General features: G+C 42.9%; 3 protein-coding genes across 9 annotated transcripts in view; 1 reads left to right on the top strand and 2 right to left on the bottom strand.

Annotated features, from left to right (window-relative positions):
* atp8a2 (ATPase phospholipid transporting 8A2) overlaps positions 1–3545 on the bottom strand; it is a 59778-nt gene extending 56233 nt beyond the window's left edge. For 2 of the 4 annotated variants that reach the window (XM_077509329.1, XM_077509330.1), the window contains exon 1: positions 3147–3545. In XM_077509329.1, the coding sequence (XP_077365455.1) occupies positions 3147–3189 (43 nt within the window). In that variant the 5' untranslated portion in view covers positions 3190–3545. Of the gene's footprint in view, positions 1–2738; positions 2904–3146 lie in introns of those variants that run through there. The other 2 variants (XM_077509333.1, XM_077509334.1) reach the window with 1 other exon arrangement.
* cdk8 (cyclin dependent kinase 8) lies at positions 3125–20376 on the top strand. Of its 2 annotated transcripts, XM_077509342.1 has the most exons (14): positions 3147–3290; positions 10141–10662; positions 12190–12265; positions 12891–13001; positions 13962–14102; positions 14412–14469; positions 14552–14683; positions 14754–14897; positions 16564–16633; positions 16713–16785; positions 16859–16956; positions 17044–17122; positions 17629–17787; positions 19001–20376. In XM_077509342.1, the coding sequence occupies exons 2-14, from the start codon at positions 10535–10537 to the stop codon at positions 19124–19126; spliced, it is 1395 nt and encodes a 464-aa protein (XP_077365468.1). In that variant the 5' UTR covers positions 3147–3290; positions 10141–10534; the 3' UTR covers positions 19127–20376. The 2 variants fall into 2 exon arrangements, with proteins under 2 accessions (XP_077365469.1, XP_077365468.1); XM_077509343.1 differs by lacking the exon at positions 10141–10662 and having other exon boundaries at positions 3125–3290.
* Positions 4705–10466, bottom strand: rnf6 (ring finger protein (C3H2C3 type) 6). 3 transcript variants are annotated; one of them, XM_077509341.1, is made up of 4 exons: positions 10294–10466; positions 8275–8430; positions 7989–8147; positions 4705–7507 (listed from the first exon to the last, which is right to left on the bottom strand). In XM_077509341.1, the coding sequence occupies exons 2-4, from the start codon at positions 8420–8422 to the stop codon at positions 5688–5690; spliced, it is 2127 nt and encodes a 708-aa protein (XP_077365467.1). In that variant the 5' UTR covers positions 8423–8430; positions 10294–10466; the 3' UTR covers positions 4705–5687. The 3 variants fall into 3 exon arrangements, with proteins under 3 accessions (XP_077365467.1, XP_077365466.1, XP_077365465.1); XM_077509340.1 differs by lacking the exon at positions 10294–10466 and adding an exon at positions 9288–9772; XM_077509339.1 differs by lacking the exon at positions 10294–10466 and adding an exon at positions 8532–9274.
* Positions 20377–21126: the final 750 nt, after the last annotated feature.

Raw genomic sequence — 21126 nt, 5'->3', positions numbered from 1 at the left:
GGAGGGCGGGTAGTCATTCACGACATACGAGCGCCCCCTGTTGGCCGGCGCTTCTAAATACCTCAAGGCCTCTCCGTTATATTATCTAACCAGCACACTTGTTGACAGTTGGCCGCACTGCCTATCACTCACATGAGCCCCAACCGCTAACAATAGCATGCTTTCATTAGCCTTCATGCTAACAGATCGAGAAATAAACACATCGACGCCCCTTTCCTCCCCCCCAAGGTGGCCATACTATGACATCTAAACACAACATATGATTTTTTCTATATATATATATATATATATATATATATATATATATATATATATATATATATATATATATATATATATATATATATATATATATATATATAGTAGGTATAAAAAGTCTACACACGCCTGCTCAAATTTTTTGACCAAATCGTTTCATGTTTCATTTTTAGAGGAAAATAAACAAGGGAGATGTTGCAAAAGTGTGCACACCTTCAGAGCTCTTCAGAATTAACCAATCACATTCAAGCTCATCTTACACCTGCCACCATTTAAAGTGTTAATGCCAAATAAATTTCAGATGTTATAGTGGGCTTTTCTTGACATTTTATTTTATTTTTTTGGCATTCTTGTGGGAAGTTTTTATGCTAATAATGATTATGTTTAGTAAAAATAAATAAATAAATACATAAATAAATAATAATAATAATAATAATATATCTTGTATTTTCTTAATATTGTAATTGTTGTCACTTTAGGAAAAAATTATAATAAAAAATAATGTTGCATTACATCCAAAAATAAAGTAATGTTACTAGATAATGGCTTAACATTGAGGAGAGACATTTTTTTTTTTTTTTAATAAAATACATAATTCAACGTGGCTAAATGGTAACAGCTTGGTAACTGTGTATGATGTCATGACAAACATGTGGCGGCGCTAATTGGAGCAAAGAATCAAGAGCTCACGCTCCACGAAGATTACAGCATGGAGCGCATACGGGAGGGAAACGCACACGGCGCGCAGGCGCATAAACGCACTCGCACGCCCAACTTTCGACTTTAGCCATGCTCACTTCAAGCAAGTGTTGCATTCCATGACTAATGATTTATCTGTTCATGTTTTGCCCTGCTTTCTATTTGTGGAAGCGGCATGCGCACGCACTCGCACACTCACACACAGACAACAAGAGCATAGCAGCAGCGTGACAATATGCGCCGGTGACTATTAAAATAAAAGACTAACACATTCTACTCTCTTCGAGGGCAATCCACTGCAGTCTGTGCAGTGTGCGTGTGTGCGTATTCAGTGTGTATATAGGCATGTCTTTCAATCAGTCACCACTATCCTTTCTCTACGCCTTAGGTAGCTTCATCTAGGAGATTAATCAATTTAATCAATATACAGTATATATTATTTTGGGGGGTCAAGTTCATTTTCCTCTTAGCAACTTCCAGGGCTGCAACTAATAATTATTTTTTAATAACTGATTGATCTTCAGGTTATTTTTTCCGATTAATTGATTCAGTCCCTTTATTTCATTATTATTTCAAATTAACAGTGCTGAAAATGCACAAAAGTAAATGGATTATGATTTAATTACTGGTTTGGTTTGTTTTTTTTCAAATGCCTTTTGATTAATTTTAGGCTGCTGAGTCAGAAAATCACATCCATTACTTTGAATTGGTTCTATTTTTTTAGATATTGATATATATTTAATAATAAAGTGATTAGTTTTTAATTAGTTTGAAAATTTGACTTTCCTAAAAGTGTTTGCGCTTTGACATAACTTATTTTTGCATTTCCTTTTTACTGCTAACATTGCCTAATTTCCTGAATTGTTTTTTCTTGATTTTTACATGAACGTGATTTTCGTGATTTTTGTTTTTCACGATATCGCCTCAACAATAAAAGAAAACTCTATGGACATGCTTGAAAAGACAGATGCAGCCTCATCAAAGTTGTAGCATAAAGCGAATACCAATGTCACATCTCGCGTATTATTAGCACTTTTTTAAAACAAAAATATGGAATATCTCAAAAAAGGAAAATTCAGCAAAATCAAAAGACCCTAAACCGTTTAATCTTTCTTCCAGTGTTATCATTCTGCTTTCACTGAGGACTACAGAAATCAAAAAAATTTGAGGATTCGTACAAGTTTAAGTGCAACTTGTTCTCTTTTGTGCTCTCATAGTATTATTGCAGCTTCCTGGTATTGTTTTTTTCTGTCTCATAGCATTATTCATTGTATTTTATTGTCTGGTGACGTTATTTATTGCAGGTTCAAAGTGGTATTGCTTCAGGCCTCATAGCTTTGGGTTATTTTTTTCCAGCCTTGTAGTTCTTTATAGCATTTTTGTGTTTTCTTAGCGTTATTGTGGTGTCATAGAATTGTCATGGCCTCCTCGTGTGAATTGGATTTTTTTTTTAGTCTCATAGATTCTGTGTTTTAAGCCTGCAATTGTCGTTTCATAATTTTAGTGCGACCTCAAAGCTATATATTTTTTCCGGTCTCAGTGTTTTTATTGCTGTCTCATAGTGTTTTGGCTTTATAGCATTATTGCAGTCTGATATCTTGTGGTTTTACTGCGGTCTCATTTATGTTTGCCTCACAGCATCATTTTTGTTGCCTCGTGGCGTTATTTAATGCAGTTTCAAATGTTTTGCGTTTGCAGTAGTGTCATTGCTGTCTATCGTTGCAATCTGTCGGAGTCGTATGTCAGGGCAAACGTAAAGCGAGGACCCCCTTTCCGCTTACCGAGATCGCGCGCTCCTCAGACGGTCACGTGACCGTTAAATCGGCTTGCTAATAGGCTCGTCCTCCAGCTGGTGCACAAATCTTTGGCTCCAAACGAACACAAGAGCGCTCCCACCATCACTCGACAAGCCAAACGAAATGACGCCGAGTACGAAAGCTCACCTGAATATAGCACGCAAATACGCACCTCGAAACCCAAGCCACGATAGCGACATCACGTCCCTCGTCTTTGAAGGGCGGAGGAGGTGACGTTTGCGTTGTCCTCGCATCCACAGTCAACACACACGCACATAGTATCGAGCCACCATTAACGTCAATGCGCAATTAATTATTGTCACGCAAATAAAACGCTGCACAAGCCGCCCGTTGGTATTGTACGTTCTTTGTAGTACGTTCTTTGTAGCTTACCTCCCTCGCTGTGGATCTTCTTGGCACCCCGGTTGAAATACATCGTGCCCGCCGTCGACGAGGAGGTGGTGGTGGTAGTGAGAGGACTCGGAGCAACGGGGACATGCTCGCTTACGGCTCGCCCGCAGCGGAGCCAAGGCGAAGGCGAGTAGTAGCTCCGGGCCGCGGCCGCTGATGCCGCTGACGACCGGGGACCATGTTCGCTCTGACCGCTTTCCTAGCGGAGGAACTAGGAGGAGGAGGAGAAACAAGTGATAGGTTCGCTAGTTCCGTCGGGTAGTTTCGGATGTCAAAATAAGAGGTACATAATCGTACAAATAAGATAATATCATCGCTCTGACACAATTTTCTTTATAGTATTCCTAGTTTAATTAGCTCTACAACGTAGTTTTATACGAGTGTTACGATTTAAAAGACAGAAACAAAAGAAATGTGTATCGTAGTTTTGTTTCGAAGAGACAAAAACGACGTCTACTTCTTTTCTGTCACACTTTACAACGCACTGGCGTCTTTTCATCCGCGTCATTTCAGGTGCAGGCTAATAGCTAGCTCCGCAAGCTAGTTCTAAATTTCGAAATAAAAGGTCATAGTCGCACAATTAATGCTGTAGTCTCTCTAACGCTCTTTCCGACATCCAATTTCTAGTTAATAATTTATTTTAAAGCGTAGATTTAAACAGTTAAGGACAGAATCGACATCTATATGCGTCGTTATTTTTAATTTCTTTTTTTTTTTTGGCTGCTTCTTTTGTCATTTTGTATCCACATCTGTAATGTAAAATGCACATAGAGGTCAGCTATAGTTCGAGTTACTTAACTCATTCACTCCCAATCATTTTCACTGAAGCAACCCCCTCCGCTCCCAGCCGTTTTACTGGATTTTGACAGAATATTGTGCCCCTTTGCTTTGAAATGCTATAAAACACAAATTATATTTCTGTTTCTGGTTTGGAGCAATTAGCATTACAATATAGCTAAGTTTCATCGCTATTCACAAATCTGCTTAGAATTGTGGGAAAAAAACTTATTTTCATGACCCTGGTTGATATCTTATATTCTGATGCCACCTACTGGACATTTTTGTAATTGCAACTATTTTTTTTTCACCCATTCTGTGTAGTTGAGAGGCTGTATCAAAGCCTTCTGTAAGAACCATAAAAAAATAAATAAATAAATAAAAAGTATAAATACGTCTTTGGGACACTTAATACATTTAAAATAGAACATAGTTTTTGGGAGCAAATTAGTTAAAGGCTGAAGATGTAAATAACAGCTAAAATGCTCCCAATTGGCCAGTTTTTCTTATCTCGACCTTATTTCAAGTCTAGATTTACAGTTATGAAAAGAACTGCAGAATCTAAAGATACATGCAACAAGGATTTTATTTTATAGGAAAGAAAATGACGTTATTCCGCTTTTCCGCAAAATTGTATGCTACATTGGGACCTTTTCCACGCGACTGCGCACCTGCGTCAAAATGTCGGCCGCATGACAAGTTGTCATTATAGTGGAATAACGGTTAAAATTGCTGACACAAACATGGAGACCACACAAATGCGTCACAGGGCATAACAAAGCTTGAGTTTATTTTGTCAAAGAGCAGAGCTTGAACCCCCATCACACAAGATTAGGGTGAACATATGAACAAAACAAAAAAATCATACAATTGAGTGTTTAATTACTGTCATCACATGGCAACATGGTACACACATTCGTGGTTTCAAAAAGTTCATATTTCCCCATCTCATTATAGAAACGGAATAAATAGTGACACGATGAGCCTCTGCCATGTCTGAAGAGGTGAATTCCTTCATTTGCACACATTCTGACAGACCTCATGAAGCATGACTAAGATCAAAGTTTTTTTTCCTTTAATCTGTATTGCACGGCTAAATGACAACTCTGAATTCCTGCCTTCTGTACGGGAAAACATTGGAAAGCGATTGGCTTGTATTATTTGAGCGGCTTCTGCACCGTTGTGTGAGGGGGAATTTGACAAATCATAAATACTGAATTTAGATTAATACAAACTTTATTACAAGTTAAATACAGAAACTCATACATTTTGTCTTAACTTGCCTACTCCTGTAATAGCGCTTATGTCATTTGTTTCTCAAATTCTGGGCAAAACAAATACTAAAATCAATGTTTCGCCATACTGATTTTGTGAAAGCGGCTATAAAGGGACAATTTAAAATTGCGTGCAAAAGCTAATTTTAAACTGGAACTGTGGTAGAATATTTACAGTCTACAGTGGACAAATCAAATTAAAAAGTCATTACTGATAAGGGGAGACATCTTAATGGAGCAGCGGCTAACAACAAGCTCACTCACGGGTAAAGTTCCGACAGGATACAGAGAAGGAAACTGAAATCAAAAAGCCTAAAAAAATAAACTTTTATTAATCCTCTGGATTTACGCCTTTTTTTTTTTTTTTCTCCACCGCCTCAACTGAACTTTTACTTCCACCTTCTTCTCAATGGACTTCCTCACAGAAATGAATGCACTTATGTACAGGCGTGGAAGAAGAAGCCAAAGCGGGTCAGTTGTGGTGCGCTGCGAGTATGGGCTGCCTGCAGATGGGGCAGGTGTTGTTCTCCGACAGCCAGCGGTCGATGCAGTGGATGTGGAACTCGTGCGCGCAGGGCAGGCGCCGCAGCTTGTTGCCCTGCGCGTACTCGTTGATGCAGACGCTGCAAGCGCGACCCGCCTCGCCCTCCAGGCTGGCCTGGCCGTACGAGCGCGTGGCCAAATTGTCTATCTGCTCTTTGGTGAGGCCGCGTGGGTGCTCATCGTCGTCCTCGTCGTTCAGCAGGAAGAATTGCGCCAGGCGCAGGATGGGCAAGGTGCCGTTTTCCACCAGGTTGTTTGTGTCCCGGCTGGCGGGCGGCCGCCCCTCGGCGGCGTTCGCCAAGCCGCCGCTGAGCCTGGCCTGGCCGACCGGCTCCTCCTCGTCGCCGGCGGGGCCCACACGCTCGTGGTCCGGCCCTCCCGGGCCCGTTTGGACCGAAGCGCTCTCGGTGGCGTACAAGCGAGCCGCCGGGCCGGTGCTCGTGCTCGTAACGCCGACGTCCACGTGGCTTGGCGTTTCTGAATCGGCCTCCGTCTCCATGAGGGAGCTGAGCTCGCCGAAGCCGGTCATGATCTGGCGCAGGATGGAGCGCAGCGCGGTGGAGTTGGGCTCGCCTAGGCCCGTCTCGCTGATGCGCCGTAGCGGGATCCGAATGGTACTGACGTAGGTGCGGATCCCAGCGCGCTCCGAGCGCGAGATGGTGCGCCGGAAACCGCCGCTGTCGCTCTCGAACGTGACCGTGTTCTCGGCCACGCGGGCCCGGGACCGCGTCCTGTTGGCGATGCTGTCGCGGTCCCGGTTTTCCCCGGGCCGGATCCGCCTCACCTGCAGGTCCAGCATGATGGTGGGGTGGCGGCGAACCGAGGGTGAGCCTCCCGCACCCGCTGACTGTGATTCGTTCTCGCCGCTCTCTATGGCCGGCTCAGCTGTGGCGGCAGCGGGCTCCGCCGCCGCCTCCCCCGTCTCCATGGGAACGGCGCTCGCACCCGTATCGACAATGTGGATGCTTGAGCCGCTGACGGCGCTGCTGGACGCTGGCGTGCTCGCGGGGCTTCTATGCAAGGGGGAACGACTTCGTCTGGTGGCGCGGGCCGGGACGCCGCTGTTCCACGCCGCAGCCACCCGGCGCCAACGCCCGCGCGATCGAGTCCGACGTGATTCCTGTCCCGCTGACGACGCTTGGGACCCCGACTGGGGCGACACGCGGGGGCAGTCGAGAGATAAAGTCACATTGTCGCGACTTTGCTCCCTTGCCGCATTGGTGGGCGTACGCGGGGAGGATGCCGACTGATCCGAATGAGAACCGGTGGGCGGCGGTACTAAAGAGTGCACGGCGTCTCCTCTCCTTTGAGGAGGGGGCGCGAGAGGGGCTGAAAGTGCAGCGGGGGTCACGGAAAGGGCGCTACTGCTGCGTGTGCGGCGAGTCTGCATCCTCCTGCTGAGGGCGGGTCGAGGTGTGGGGTAAGGGGACGGCCTGGGCGTGCCGGACGACCGCGTGCCGCTGGACGAAGCGGCGCGTCGCGGCGGTGAGGTGGAACCCGGGACGGCGGGCGGCTGCTCGGCCGCATCCATGGCGTCGGCGTGCTCCCCCGCCTCGGGCTGGTCGTGGTTGATGTTGATCTCCAGGCTGAAGCGAAACTCGCCGCTGTTGGGGTTGGTCCGGCTGACGGCACGCCACGTCTGGTTGCCGCTCTGCCCGCTGCGGGTGGCGTTGCCCGTGCGCCGGAAGGTGTTCAACCACTCTAGTAACGAGTCGCCGTTGGACGCTTCTGCCCCTGGTTCTGTGCTGCCTGGAACGGTAAGCATGTCGATTACTTGAGTGTTTTGTTTAGTTTTTTTAAATGGAGTTACTACAGTTAAGGGGACACAAATTATGGCAAATATTTATTTTTTAAATGGCTTTTGGCTTGTATGGAAATTCAAGTGTGAAATTAAACCCTGGTTAAGATGATGAGTCACTTTAAAGCGATAACAAAAGTGCAGCTGCAGGACCGAATCTGGTTGAAAAATACGCCATATACACAAAGCATGAAGTGCTGCCTGCACAAGTGAAAATGCTTTGTCACCACACTCTGGAGTCATACAAGTGGAGGTGGCGACAGTAAGGCGAAAACATTTATGATGCCAATAAGATTGGGTGGGCAGGTAAGGTGGTCCCTGAGCAAGAGGCAGCCAACACCCTGGAAATTGAAATTGTGCTTTAAAACCCAAACATATCAGAGGTTGCCCAATGAAGCTAAATGGCAGCGTGATTCCTCGAGGCAGTCCTACCTGCTCCTCGTCTCCCGTCGGAACCTCTCTCCTCTCCGCTACCGCTCTGCTGTTCCACCGGCTCGGCGGCCGGCAAACGCTGCTCGGTGTTTAGCTGGGATGACTCGCGCTCCTTGGCTCCATCCAGACGTTGCTGGAGTTCTTCGGCTGTCACCTCCCCTGTGCGACAGGTTCCGGTTACACACACAAACACTCAAAAATAATAGCAAGACATTTTTAAAAAGGACCCCTTGTTTGTTAACTGCACGACTACTTGGGCACAGAAAATCAAAGCATCCCTCCTCACCGGGGGTCCCCAACAGGTTGCTGTCTCTCATAAGGCGATACTCCTCTTCGCTCAAGTCATTAATAAAATGATAGTAGGCCTCCTCCCTCCGAAGACGCTCGGCCTGTCTCCGACGCTCGTCTCCCCCACCAGGAGGGTCCATAACCATGAACAGTGCTAGTAAACACAAGAAAGCATTGTCATTTATTTCCCTTTGACCCACTCCCGTTATGTACTTAACCCCCTATTAAACCCAGGATAAACCAGATTGTCTTAACTATAAACAGCTACATTGTCAGTCATCCATTTTGCCTTGGAACAGCCACTGACGAAAAACCGACAGTTAACGTGCTTAGCCCGAAGTCTGTCTGCGTCAACGCAACGTAATGCGAACGTTCACATATTTGACCCGCAAAACGGCCGTTAAAGGACCGTCGGGCGTCGACGAATTGGTCGCGGAGGTTAATACTGGCCAAGTTTTTTTTCCTGACAGAAGGTACGGAAGGCCACGTTGAAGACAGCGGCGATAAAGCGAGCTAAAGCGGCGCTGTCTTTCCTGCGATGACAGCCAATCGTCGGCCCGTTGGGGACGAGTGACAGGCCGAGTGTCCAATCGTCGCCGCGCGGATGTGGGACGAAACGCAAAAGGACAGGGTCTCCGTGTAACCGAAGGCAAAGACAAAAGAATGTTCTTTTTTTTCCTTAAGTGTGACAAAAAGGCGACGATGGCGAAGCTTGTCTCTCCACCGAATGCAGAACCAGTTGGGCGTACACCGAAATGACACAAAGAAACATTTTGAATGCGCAACGCCTTCGTGGCTAGCGGTGCCCTGGCTAGTTAGCGCAAGTGGCGATAGCGAATAGCAATCCGAACATACAACGTTAGCTTGGTTAGCCGAGCCGACGCCGAATATTTTCCCCCGATACACATCGGATAAACAGTTGTAATATCGAATCAACGTGTCAGGTGGATAACGCCCGAGCACCGGCGTGGGTTTAGGTGAGATGACAGCGACGTTAAAATGGCATAGTACCCAATAGAGCAGCTGTAATATGGACGGTTCCCTTCGTTTTCCCTTCTCTCGCTCTACCCAAGATGGGACCAAGTGGTGTGCGGCTTATACGGTCCGTGTTATAACAGACAAGTTGTTTCGGTTATGTTAGTTCCTGTATTACCGAAAACACCGACTTTATAATAAAACATTTAACGTAACAACTACAAAAAGCTCCCGTCAGAATTTAAAGTCTCATAATTTCATTTGGTGGGCTAAACAGGTCTACAATTATTATTTTTTTAAGACAGTCCTCGCCTGCATTTACTACATTTCAATTACAGCTGTAGATACGGTCTTATTGTTCTAATTATATTTTGTGTTATCTATTTAAAAATTAGGGAAAACCAAATGCGAGTTTTTGGGGACGTTCGTGACACGATTAAAAATCACACACTAGCATGTAGTTATGTCTAATACGCTTCGTGTGAACTGAAAACACGCGAACGTTGAACGCGAATCCCTTTCATCAAAACGGATTTTGCTTTGAAACAATAAATGTACTTTATATATCTCTTCGTGTTTTTTTTAGTGTAATTCTTTAAATCTGGTTCTAAAATAGTTAGGAATGTCGCTTTAAATATAATATGAATTATTATTAAAGTCCTGACCTATCAGTAGCGCTTTTTATTTAAATTATGTTTAGTGTTGTTCCTTTGAACATATGCGACGAAAAGTCGCATCATGTTTGTGTTTAACTAAGATCAAACAGTAACAAATATGCGGGTTACAATAGTGTAGTTCTATTTACACAGACGCAATGTTCTTTATTTACACAGCAGCAATGTTCTCTTTTCCAATATCCCTTTCCTCTATTTTCTCTACTATACTGCAGGGGGCTCTGTCTGCCTTTTACGACATTTTACGACAGTGCCGCGCGTGAATACGACATCGTTACCGAGTAAAGTGCGTCTCTTTGGAGCAGATACCGGCTGAGGGAGACGCAGCATCAAAAGAAAGGAATATACTTTTATGCTCGCGTGCCTACCCGGACTATCCGAGCACCGCACGTCCCCGCCGGTGCACCGATTTCGCCCGGTTAGCTCGATGTGGACGTTGGGCTGAGTGAAGAAAGGGTCACGCCGGGGAAGGCAACTCGTTGAATTACCGAAGCCGAGCTCGTCGGGAGTAGCCTAGTTGCCTCCCAAAGCGACGCTTACAAAAAAAAAAAAAGACGAAGAAGAAGAAAGAGACGACGCGTTCGAGGCCCCAAAACAGCGGTGGGAAAAATGGACTATGATTTTAAAGTGAAGCTGACCGGAGAACGAGAGCGTGTCGAGGACCTGTTTGAGTACGAAGGATGCAAAGTGGGCAGAGGCACCTACGGTCATGTTTTCAAGGCGAAGAGAAAAGATGGGTGAGTACAGGAGGGATTGTAGGTAAGCGAGGCCTCCATGCGGGTCGACCCCATCTACCGGCGTCTTATTATGGGCGTCGTTGTGTGTCTTTAATTTTTATTTTGTTGCAGATGCAGGAGGGAAAGCAATTGTGGCTGCGAACATGCACAGCGTAATGTTTAAAAACCACTTAAGTGTGTGTTGTTTGGACACTTTTCAAGAGGAAAAAACAACATTGTGTCCCCTTCTGCACATAACAAATACACCTGCCACCTTTAAGGACACCAAATGCCCAAAAAAACTATTATAACACGTGCATTTTTTTTCTCAATTTCAAACCGTTCCCATGTGTCTTGCTAAGGTGTGTTTCACATGATTTGTCAAAATACACTGAGAATTGCTGGGCCAATGGTGGGTCCAGCTTTAGTTACCACGATGACCTGAAGTGTAACGACAACTAGAACTACAACAATAACTTGAGTAATTTGATTATGTCAACACACCCTCAACATGAAGAACAGCCAGCCAACTCTATATCAGTCACTGACACCCATGTCACTACCAGGCCTGGCCCCGCCTTTTAAAGCCATACATACTGAAAGTCACAGATGATACAGTAGAATGTGAGAATGCCATTTGTGCTTGATAATGCAAAACCATTTTTGCCTAGTTACTAAAAATACTCAAAAGCTGTGGCCCTAACAACTACAATGGCATGTACTTGCGATCTGGCGGCCAGCCGTCACTTGGAAGTGGCTTTGGAGCATCGCCCATCCTAACTGGTAATGATTAGGGTGGAGAAACTCAGTGGTGAAGTGTGAAGTTATGTAAATTACATTTGTTTGTATATATATAAAAAAAAACATTGTTTGAAAACAAGGGATTTTTCTTTAAAATGTCCCCTTTAACTAAGATTATACTGCTCAGTTTTGATTGGCACAATGTTGGAGTAATAGTTTTACAATGACGTGGATCTAAGCTGATGACCTGAATTTTGAGGCAGACATGAGAACCCACCCATCCACTGTGCACCAAGAGTGTTTAGTTGTCCATTTGGGAAATGGCGTGTAACCTTTAGTCTTCAGCCGCATTCAAATCAGCATGTGATCTACTCTGCAGTTTGCTACGATTCTCACTCGCCAGAATGGCGCAAATGAGCAGTAAAAAAAAAAAAGAAAAAAAAAAGCGTTTTAAAGATGTTTGCTTTGGATTCGGGAAGGTTGCTGTTTAGGAGGGGTAAGGCACAAAGCACGGGTTTAAACGGGACGAGGGGAGGGGTGGAGGGAGCGTGCCAATTCATTCAAGTGAAGAGTCGGTCCCGGCGCTCTTGTTTTGTCCCCCGCCAGCTGCCAGACAGGCCTCGTCCTCTATTGTAGCCAGCTTCAGAGGTGAGCTTGATTACACAAATCTGGAGGTAATGCAAGTCAGTCTTCCACCCCCATCTCGTGCCAGCTGCCAAGTGACTCGCCCCCCCCCACTCCCACCTTTGCCCTCTTTATGGTCCATGGTCTAGTATGAATGTGGCTCAGCTTCTCGTATGTTGATAGGAAGGACGATAAGGACTATGCACTCAAGCAGATTGAAGGCACCGGCATCTCCATGTCAGCCTGCAGAGAGATTGCAGTAAGACTTTTTTTTTTTTTTTTTTTTATTAACTGTGATGTGTTAACAACTTCACACCATTCCGATGTTGTTTTGTAATACAGCGGAATCTCTGAAGTTCGACACTTTCCATTCTGGAACAACACTCACACACATTTACTCCCCATAGAAAATAGTAGAAGTTTAATTCATGTGTTCCGGTTCAGACTGTCTAAAATAGGGACGATGGTCTCACTGAAATAGATGTTTTTTTGTTTAGACTGTTGCCGATTCTGATATTTGGCAGAATAAAAAAATTATATAATTTTTTTATCTGTATTTTATATCTCCATCCATTCATCCCATGTACAGCTTGTCTAATCAAAGTACATTAACTTTCAAACATATAAAAAAATTTAAATATTTACTTATAATAAATCTGACATTATTTTGCAAAATCATTCATCTGGATCCCAGTTGTTCTACAAAGTTCAATCCTGAGCACACAGAGAAAATAATCAGCACTTTGGACAGAAGATGAACGACTTTCCTCCAACAGAAAGCCATTTAATTTCCAGCATCACATTCATTATCGTAACAGCAAAAATGGCCGTTATGGATGGATCCTTCTCTTCCCTCCTCTGAGGTGGCTTCTGTCTTTTTGCAGCTGCTGCGAGAGCTGAAGCACCCCAACGTCATCTCGCTGCAGAAGGTTTTCCTGTCGCACGCCGACCGCAAAGTGTGGCTGCTCTTCGACTACGCTGAGCACGACCTCTGGGTAAGTTGTGCCCACTTTTGATAGATTCACATTGGAGGTCAAAGTGCCCAATTATGATGTAAATAATAGGGATGTAATGATAGCCAAACCTCACGATGCGATATCATAATATGAAGGCCACGATACGATAATTATCACGTTATTGTGGGGAGGTTGGCGATATAAAAAAGAGAAACTTAAAAAAAAAAAAAAAAAAAATATTGTGCTTATACAGCAATGAAAAATATTGTAAAAATATTATATATAAAAAATATATATTGAGGCACTTACTCCACATATTGACTCAGTTCAAAAACATGTTACTTTCCCCTTCATTGACAATTAGCATGGATTTTAAATGTATAAGGGCCAAAACATGCCTTATGAAAATTAAACTGTACTAAAAAAAAATAGCCACCAGGGGGTGCTAGAACTGCACAAATTGATATCAACCTGACTTTTTTAACAGATGTGCTGCTTTTAATATCGTGACATGACGACGACAATATATTGTGGGAGATTAAATATCGTGATATCACGATACTGCCGGTATCGTTATATCCCTATTAAATAATGCCTTTTTTTTTTTTCTTCTGGAATCTGGTGCTCTTTTCGTAATATGCCACAAGATGGAGAGTCACTCCTCTACACAAAAAATATATATATATACACATATACAGTCCACTCCAAAAGTATTTAAATTTACTTAGTGAATAACATGTATTATTAGGGCTTGGGTTGTATTATTTGGCTGTATAACTCTTACTTGCAATAAAAGCTGGAATTTGGAATTTTGTCTCATATTCAAATATCTACAACAACAAAGGAATTGATCTTGCTGTTCCAATACTTTTGGAGTGAACTTTTATTTTAATATACAGCATCTGTTTGAGAGTACAACTTAAGTCAAAATTGCAATCTGACTGTGTATAATAAATGCAGGAGTGGTCCTAGCTGCCTCTTGTTTTCGTCTTACTGCAGCACATCATTAAGTTCCACAGAGCGTCCAAGGCCAACAAGAAGCCACTTCAGCTTCCCAGAGGGATGGTCAAGTCTCTGCTCTACCAGATTCTGGACGGCATCCATTACCTCCACGCAAACTGGGTCCTCCACAGAGACCTTGTAAGCCGATTGAAAGGGGGGCAGGGATATTTTTGGGAAGCATCACTTCTGTCTGCATGTGTTTAGTCATGGTTCATAAATAACTGTTGGTGTTTTTATCTGGAGCTACTATATTGGATTTCTATACATACTGTACAAATCAGATCATTTTGCTGTGTTCTCACGGTAAAAGCATTTAAAAATACCGCAAACTAGGCTAATCTTGTCAAGGGATTTACATGAAACACTTTAATCGGCGGCTGTGGATTCGTTTGTCCACTAGAGGGCAGCAATGTCAAGCATTTGCAATTATTTTCCTTCCCTCCGCAGAAACCAGCTAACATTTTAGTGATGGGAGAAGGGCCTGAGAGGGGTAGAGTAAAGATAGGTATGTATCCATTTTTTTTTTTAATTTGGATTTGAAATGATCTGGATGTTGTTTGCTTAATATACGTGTGTCTGTTGTACAGCTGACATGGGTTTCGCACGTCTCTTCAATTCACCACTGAAGCCTTTAGCCGATCTGGACCCGGTGGTCGTCACATTCTGGTACAGAGCACCCGAACTGCTGCTGGGGGCCCGGCACTACACCAAAGCCATCGGTGGGTTGACTGCTTGACTGCGTCTCCGTACTGAGCGCGCTCAGTTAAAGCTCGACGTGCTCTCTTGCAGACATTTGGGCGATAGGCTGCATCTTCGCTGAGCTGCTGACGTCCGAGCCCATTTTCCACTGTCGCCAGGAGGACATCAAGACCAGTAACCCTTACCATCACGACCAGCTGGACCGCATCTTCAATGTTATGGGCTTCCCTGCAGGTGGGACACCATCAGTCAAAGAATTATTTAGTCGTCTCTTACTGTTCAATTGTATGGGGAGAGTTGCGCAGGAAAATATCATGTTTTAAATTTTTAAACTGTGAGAGACCCCACACACGCAATGAGGAAGAAATCAGTAAAAAAAAAAAAAAATGTTTTTGAGAGTTCAACCAATCCTGGATTGCAACTAGATAAAGATATTCTATTTTAGTCATATTTAAAATTTTCTATGTGAATATGCCAGTTTGGGGCACTCGAATGTTGCGCCAAACAGAGAGGAGCTACTATGCATGTCAAACTTTTATCAAGAGTCAATGGGTCAAGGTTTTAGAGCAGATGTACATCGTGAAAACAGACAACAGCGATAAATGGAACTTTACTCGTTCATAATATCATATTTAACTGTGTATAGATGTCACAAGATGGCGGCAAAGCACTTAAAACGAAAGGGATCATAAAGTATCAACATTATGCTTCAAGCATCAACATAGGTTACACAAACAACTGTGTTCACTGGGAAGTCAACCCCCCCGCCCCCCCAAAAAAAAAATTCTTGACAATAATGTGTTCCATGCAGCCCCACTAGTCTAAATACGGTATTCTGGTTAATATTGCGTTAGCAGAATATGAGTTAAGCAGCAAAATCCAGCAGTTTTTGTCAATATCAGTAGGCGGCCATTTTGCCACTTCTTGTCGAGTGAAAATGACATCACAGTTGCTCAAGTCCCAGGTAACAACCAATCAGCTCAGCTTCAGAAAAAAGGAGAGATGTGATTGGTCATTGCCACTGAGTAACTGTGATGTCATCTTCAGTCGACAACAAGTGACAAAATGGCCGCCCCCTGAGTTGGATAAAAACGGCTTGGATTTTGCTTCATAACTCCATATTTCATAAGTGTAATATTAATCAGAAGGTCATGTTTAGACTAATGAGGTCACATGCAACATATTGTCAAGAAATGTTTAAGGTTGACTTCCCATTTAAGTTATTCAACAAAAACAAAACACTGTTAGCTAGTATGCTAGCCTATAACACGCTAAAACAAAATGATTTAACATCACACAAGGTAAACAAATTTGTGCACTAGCTCTTTACGCATATGTCATTAAACTCAACTTTTGGCATTTACACACAATAACCAAAGTTAACCGATTGACAAATCAAGTTGTGTCTCAATACTAAAAAAACATTTTTGTCTCTTTTTTTTTTTTTTTATCCAAAAAAGCAGTTGATTTCCCATCTTTTTCCTTTGGCGGTAATGTGCTTTGTGAGCGGAGAAGTCACAAACAGAGAAACGTCCACTTATGCAGGATCTCTTCCAGTTCAGTGAAGATGCCTGCCTGCTCTTGTTGCGTAATTCACCAGTCGGCATGAAGGATTTTGATTAAGTTTTGTCGGGGAATCAAAAGGTCTCAACAAATTGCATTATTGAGTGTGACTGTGTCGAACCAAAGCATTTAGCGAGTCCACGTGTCCAATAGTGATTCAATTCCATGCATTTTTCAGTTGGCATCCAAATTGTGCTTCCCCACAAAAAAATGTTGCTTCAACCAAGCACTTTAAATCCAGTCTAAGATGGTAATCCAGACTGGACAAGATGGATAACCAAGCAAAGGGAGGGGGTGGTGGTTGTGACATGGCGTAATCCTTCCTTCATCTGAACAGATAAAGACTGGGAGGACATCAAAAAGATGCCCGAGCACTCCACTCTGATGAAAGACTTTAGGAGGAACACGTACGTCCGCCGAGATGTCCCACTTGTCGACGTGTAAAACGTTTTCGTAACAGTCACTGTGCTCGTTCGGCGTTCGCAGGTACACAAACTGCAGCCTTATAAAGTACATGGAGAAACACAAAGTCAAGCCAGACAGCAAAGCGTTCCATTTGGTAAGTGGAAACGCGCACGAAAAAGTTCTCGATTCGTCGCCCGAGATGTAACATTTTACGCTGTGATTGACAGTTGCAGAAGCTACTGACCATGGACCCCATCCGGAGAATCACGTCGGAGCAGGCCATGCAGGACCCCTACTTTTTAGAGGAGCCGCTGCCAACGTCCGAGTAAGTTTTAGTTGGACCAACAATCACGATTAATTCAAAATCATGAGGAAAAAAAAAAAATGTTGATTTGTTGTTGTTTTTCTTCAGTGTGTTTGCAGGCTGTCAAATTCCTTACCCCAAAAGGGAATTTCTGACAGAGGAGGAGCCAGACGACAAGGCAGACAAAGTAAGACTTTATAATCCCAAAATATTGATAGCTACATACATGCAGAATTTCAATCTTTTCCTTTTAGGAAAGTTCAACACCAGTAGTTTGTCTTGTATTTAGGAAAGTGCAACATCAGTAGTTTAAATTCTCTTTTGGAAAGGCAACATCAATGATTTATCTTAAATTTAGGAAAGTTTGTCATCTTTTAAGGAAAGTGCAACAGAAAACGGAAGACCGTGCCTTTAAATAAAATAGTTTAGTTTTTTTTTTGAAAGTGCAACACCAATTCAGTAGTTTGTCTTCCTTTTTAGAGTGCATCATCAGTAGTTGATCATCTTGTTCGGAAATGAACGGTGCAGACAAATGCAACCGAGTAAGCAGTGTGAATTATTATTACAGCATTTGTTACTTGTATTGAAATACTAATTGGTTTGTGCTTCAAAATGGTGGCCGTAACCTTTACAGGCTCTATGTTAGAGTATTCAATCATCCATTGCCAAATTGTGCTTTGCGTTCGCTCACAGAAGAACCAGCAGCAGCAACAGGGAAACAACCACACAAACGGGGCGGGGCACACCGGCAATCCCGAAAACAGCCACGCCCAGGGCCCGCCTCTGAAGAAAGTGCGCGTGGTCCCGCCCACCACTACCTCAGGCGGCCTCATCATGACCTCAGACTACCAGGTAGCTCCTCGTTTTTCTCATCAACACATCACACTGACAATGCCCCCCAAACCAGTTGGCTGTTGTAGTGCCAAGACTGACCTGTGAGAGACAGTATTTTTTTTAATAATAATTAAAAACATCAATTAATTAATTAATAATTAGTTATAATATATTACAATATTATAATATACGGAAGCGTATTGCATGCAGTTGAAAAAAAAATCCTGTTTTTCTGACTAATTTTTTAGGGGAGCTTTGTTATTTTTTGAGTAATTTTTTTTCTGTTTTACGGAATATTTTTTTCTGCCATAAAAAAAAAAATACGAAAAACAGGGGAAAAAAATCATTCAGAAAAACAGAAAAAAATTACTCTGAAAAACAGGGGGGAAATATTATTCAGAAAAACAGAAAAAAAAAATATTCCAAAAAACAGGAAAAAAAAAATATATTCCAAAAAACAGAGCACCAACTTCTGTTTTTCACAGTAACTTTTTTTTTTTTGGACCTCTGAATTCCAAGTGACTTGTTGCAGTCCACTGACCTAGTATATATGACTGGATAGCCGATAGCCCATACATTCCAGTGCAAGCCATTGAAGTCCCAGGGCGGCCATCTTGTTACTCCCACATCGCGAGCAGACTACTGTATAAACTGTACGGTATACGTACAGATGAGACAAATACAGCTCGTGGGCACTTAGTCTAAGGCCGGAGGCGGGGTGGGGGTTTTGGGTTTTTTTTAACAAGGAAAAAAAAAAAACGGCACTGTTTTTCTGAATATTTTTTTCCCTGTTTTTCTGAATATTTTTTTTAATAACAGAAAAAAATATTCAGTAAAACAGAAAAAAAAAATACTCAAAAAAACAAAGCTCCCCCAAAAAAAATTAGTCAGAAAAGGGTGGGGGTTTTGTTTTTTGTTTTTTTAACAAGGAAAAAAAAAACGGCACTGTTTTTCTGAATACTTTTTTTTCCCTGTTTTTCGGAATATTTTTTTAATAACAGAAAAAAATATTCAGTAAAACAGGAAAAAATACTCAAAAAAACAAAGCTCCCCCAAAAAAATTAGTCCGAAAAACAAGTTTTTTTTTTTTCTACAAGTGAATGCAAATTAATTAATTAATTCATTCATTCATTCATTAATATTAAAAATTAACAAAACACATCACACCCGGCATTAGAAAGATACTAAAATTGCCGAGCCTAATACTAATGTCTGTAATGCCTCCCCGCAGCGTTCCAATCCACATGCTGCCTACCAGAACCCTGGACCAAGCACATCACTGCCCCAAAGCAGCATGGGATACTCCTCTACCTCCCAACAGCCTCCGCAGTACTCCCACCAGACCCACCGCTACTGACGGCAGCCGCACGTTGCCACACAAATGCCCACACAACAACATACATACGGCCCCTCCCCCGCCCCGCCACCCTCGCCCCGCCACCCTCATTACACCTGCCTGAAAGAATGTACTGAGGGATGTGGGGCGCCCTCTCTGCTGCAGTCCCCCCACTTCTCGTGAAGATTTACAAACAAAACAAACATAGCGCAAGTGTTAGCCACACTGCTACGAGGCAGAAACCCAACGAGCGATAAAACGCAGGGACGGGTGACGAGTCCACGGTCCCCTCCCCAACCCCCGCCTACGCCAGTAGCCCCCCGTCACTGTCAAAGCTCGGGACGAGGCTGAAAAGCTGCTATTTGACTGCCAGCGTCGACAGATTCCACGTTCCGTCTGTCCTCCCGTTTTTGTCTCGTCCGTCTCGTCTCTTTCCTCGTGTGGCCACCCGACCCAGCCGAGGACTGAACTGAGGTGCTGGGAGGACGGCGCCGCCCACGCAACTGTGCTGGATTTTTTTTGTTTTTTTTGTTGTTCCGAAAGGACAGAAAAAGTGACATGTTGATTTTAGTAGTTTTTAATTTAATCCGTTTTAAATTCTGGCAAAGCAGCTCTCACCAGCCCCATACGTACAGTGGATATAAAAAGTCTACACACCCGTGTGCAAATGACAGTTTCCTGTGAGCTATTAAAATGAGACCAAAAAAAATTCCGTCTGTGTTTCTGTCAGCCTCTTGCTAGTCTCTGCAACCATCACTTTTGTGCACATCATCGCTTATGTAGGCGCGTCCAGTTCTTGGTAATGTCACCGTTGTGCCAAATTCTCAGTATTGTGTTTCAAAGTTATGTTTAATGCTTCGAAAATTATTTTGTACCCTTCCCCCGACTTTGAAGAAAAATATCCCCTGTGATGTTGTGAAAGGTGTGACAAAGTTATGAGGGTGTGTACATTTGTGCAACTACATTGTCTCAGTTGTTTATTGATACTTCTCCAAAATATTTTTTTTCCCCAATAGATTTGTACAATTTATTGGTCATGTCGGTAGAAATATATCTTGGTCTCATTTTATTTGTCACCTAAATCTGGCATTTGAACAGGGGTGTGTAGACTTTTTGTTTAGTTTTGCTTTAATTCATTGTGCGTAGGCCGTGGGCCTTTACAAATCCAACCAATCGCATGGAGGAAGGCAGATGGAATACGCATTGTACTGTATTGTATTGAGATATTTTTCATGAAGCAAGTATCCTGACAATAAAAGTGGAAGCAGTTCTGTTTTTTTTGGTTATGTAAAGTATCGACGTCACTACTGCGAGTGCTGTTGTTCCGCCGCGGCATCTCCGAGCTACACGTCACATTCAATCACAATAACCATTTTTAATGTTTGACTGCAAGTGCATCCAGCGTGGCCCTCACTTGAAAATCACAACTACTGTACACAGTCAGTCCCTAGTTGGGCCTAAGTACAAGGCAGTGCTCTTAATTATTATTCTTGTGACAAATTAATCCGGTTGAAAATTACATAAAATTGGGAGGACCTGCCCATTAATGAAAGAATGCCTGAAAATCAACAGGATGTGACATCCATTTTGGCACCAAAGCTGGATGATTATTTGGAAGATTAGTTGGTGAGGAACTGTGGTAATTTAGACAAAAATAGCCTCCAGGCCAGACATTCAATAGTAACTGACAATTTGATTTAAACCAGCTATTTTGGGAAAAAAATCCTGGGCTAAAATGGAACAGGAAGTCAACCATTTTTGTCAAATTCCAGATATTTTCATGGTTTTTGTTAAATTATTTTGTTCCGTGAGTTATCATGCAGCCTTTCACTGACCACTAGTGCCTGATTTAAAACACACCTTGGTCTATTTAAGTACCATAGTAATCCTCTCAACTGAATCTTTCTACAAGATGCTGACCTAGCTATTCTGTTACACAATCTTAACAGTGTCTTATCTCAACCTTCTTAGCAGTGTTACCCAATTATAAAGATTACTTGGAAATACAAATACAATTTAGT

This window comes from Festucalex cinctus, chromosome 20 (assembly GCF_051991245.1).
Source record: "Festucalex cinctus isolate MCC-2025b chromosome 20, RoL_Fcin_1.0, whole genome shotgun sequence".
Lineage (NCBI taxonomy): Eukaryota > Metazoa > Chordata > Actinopteri > Syngnathiformes > Syngnathidae > Festucalex > Festucalex cinctus.
The sequence above is the reverse complement of the archived record's forward strand: the minus strand, read 5'-3'. Positions and strand labels throughout refer to the sequence as shown.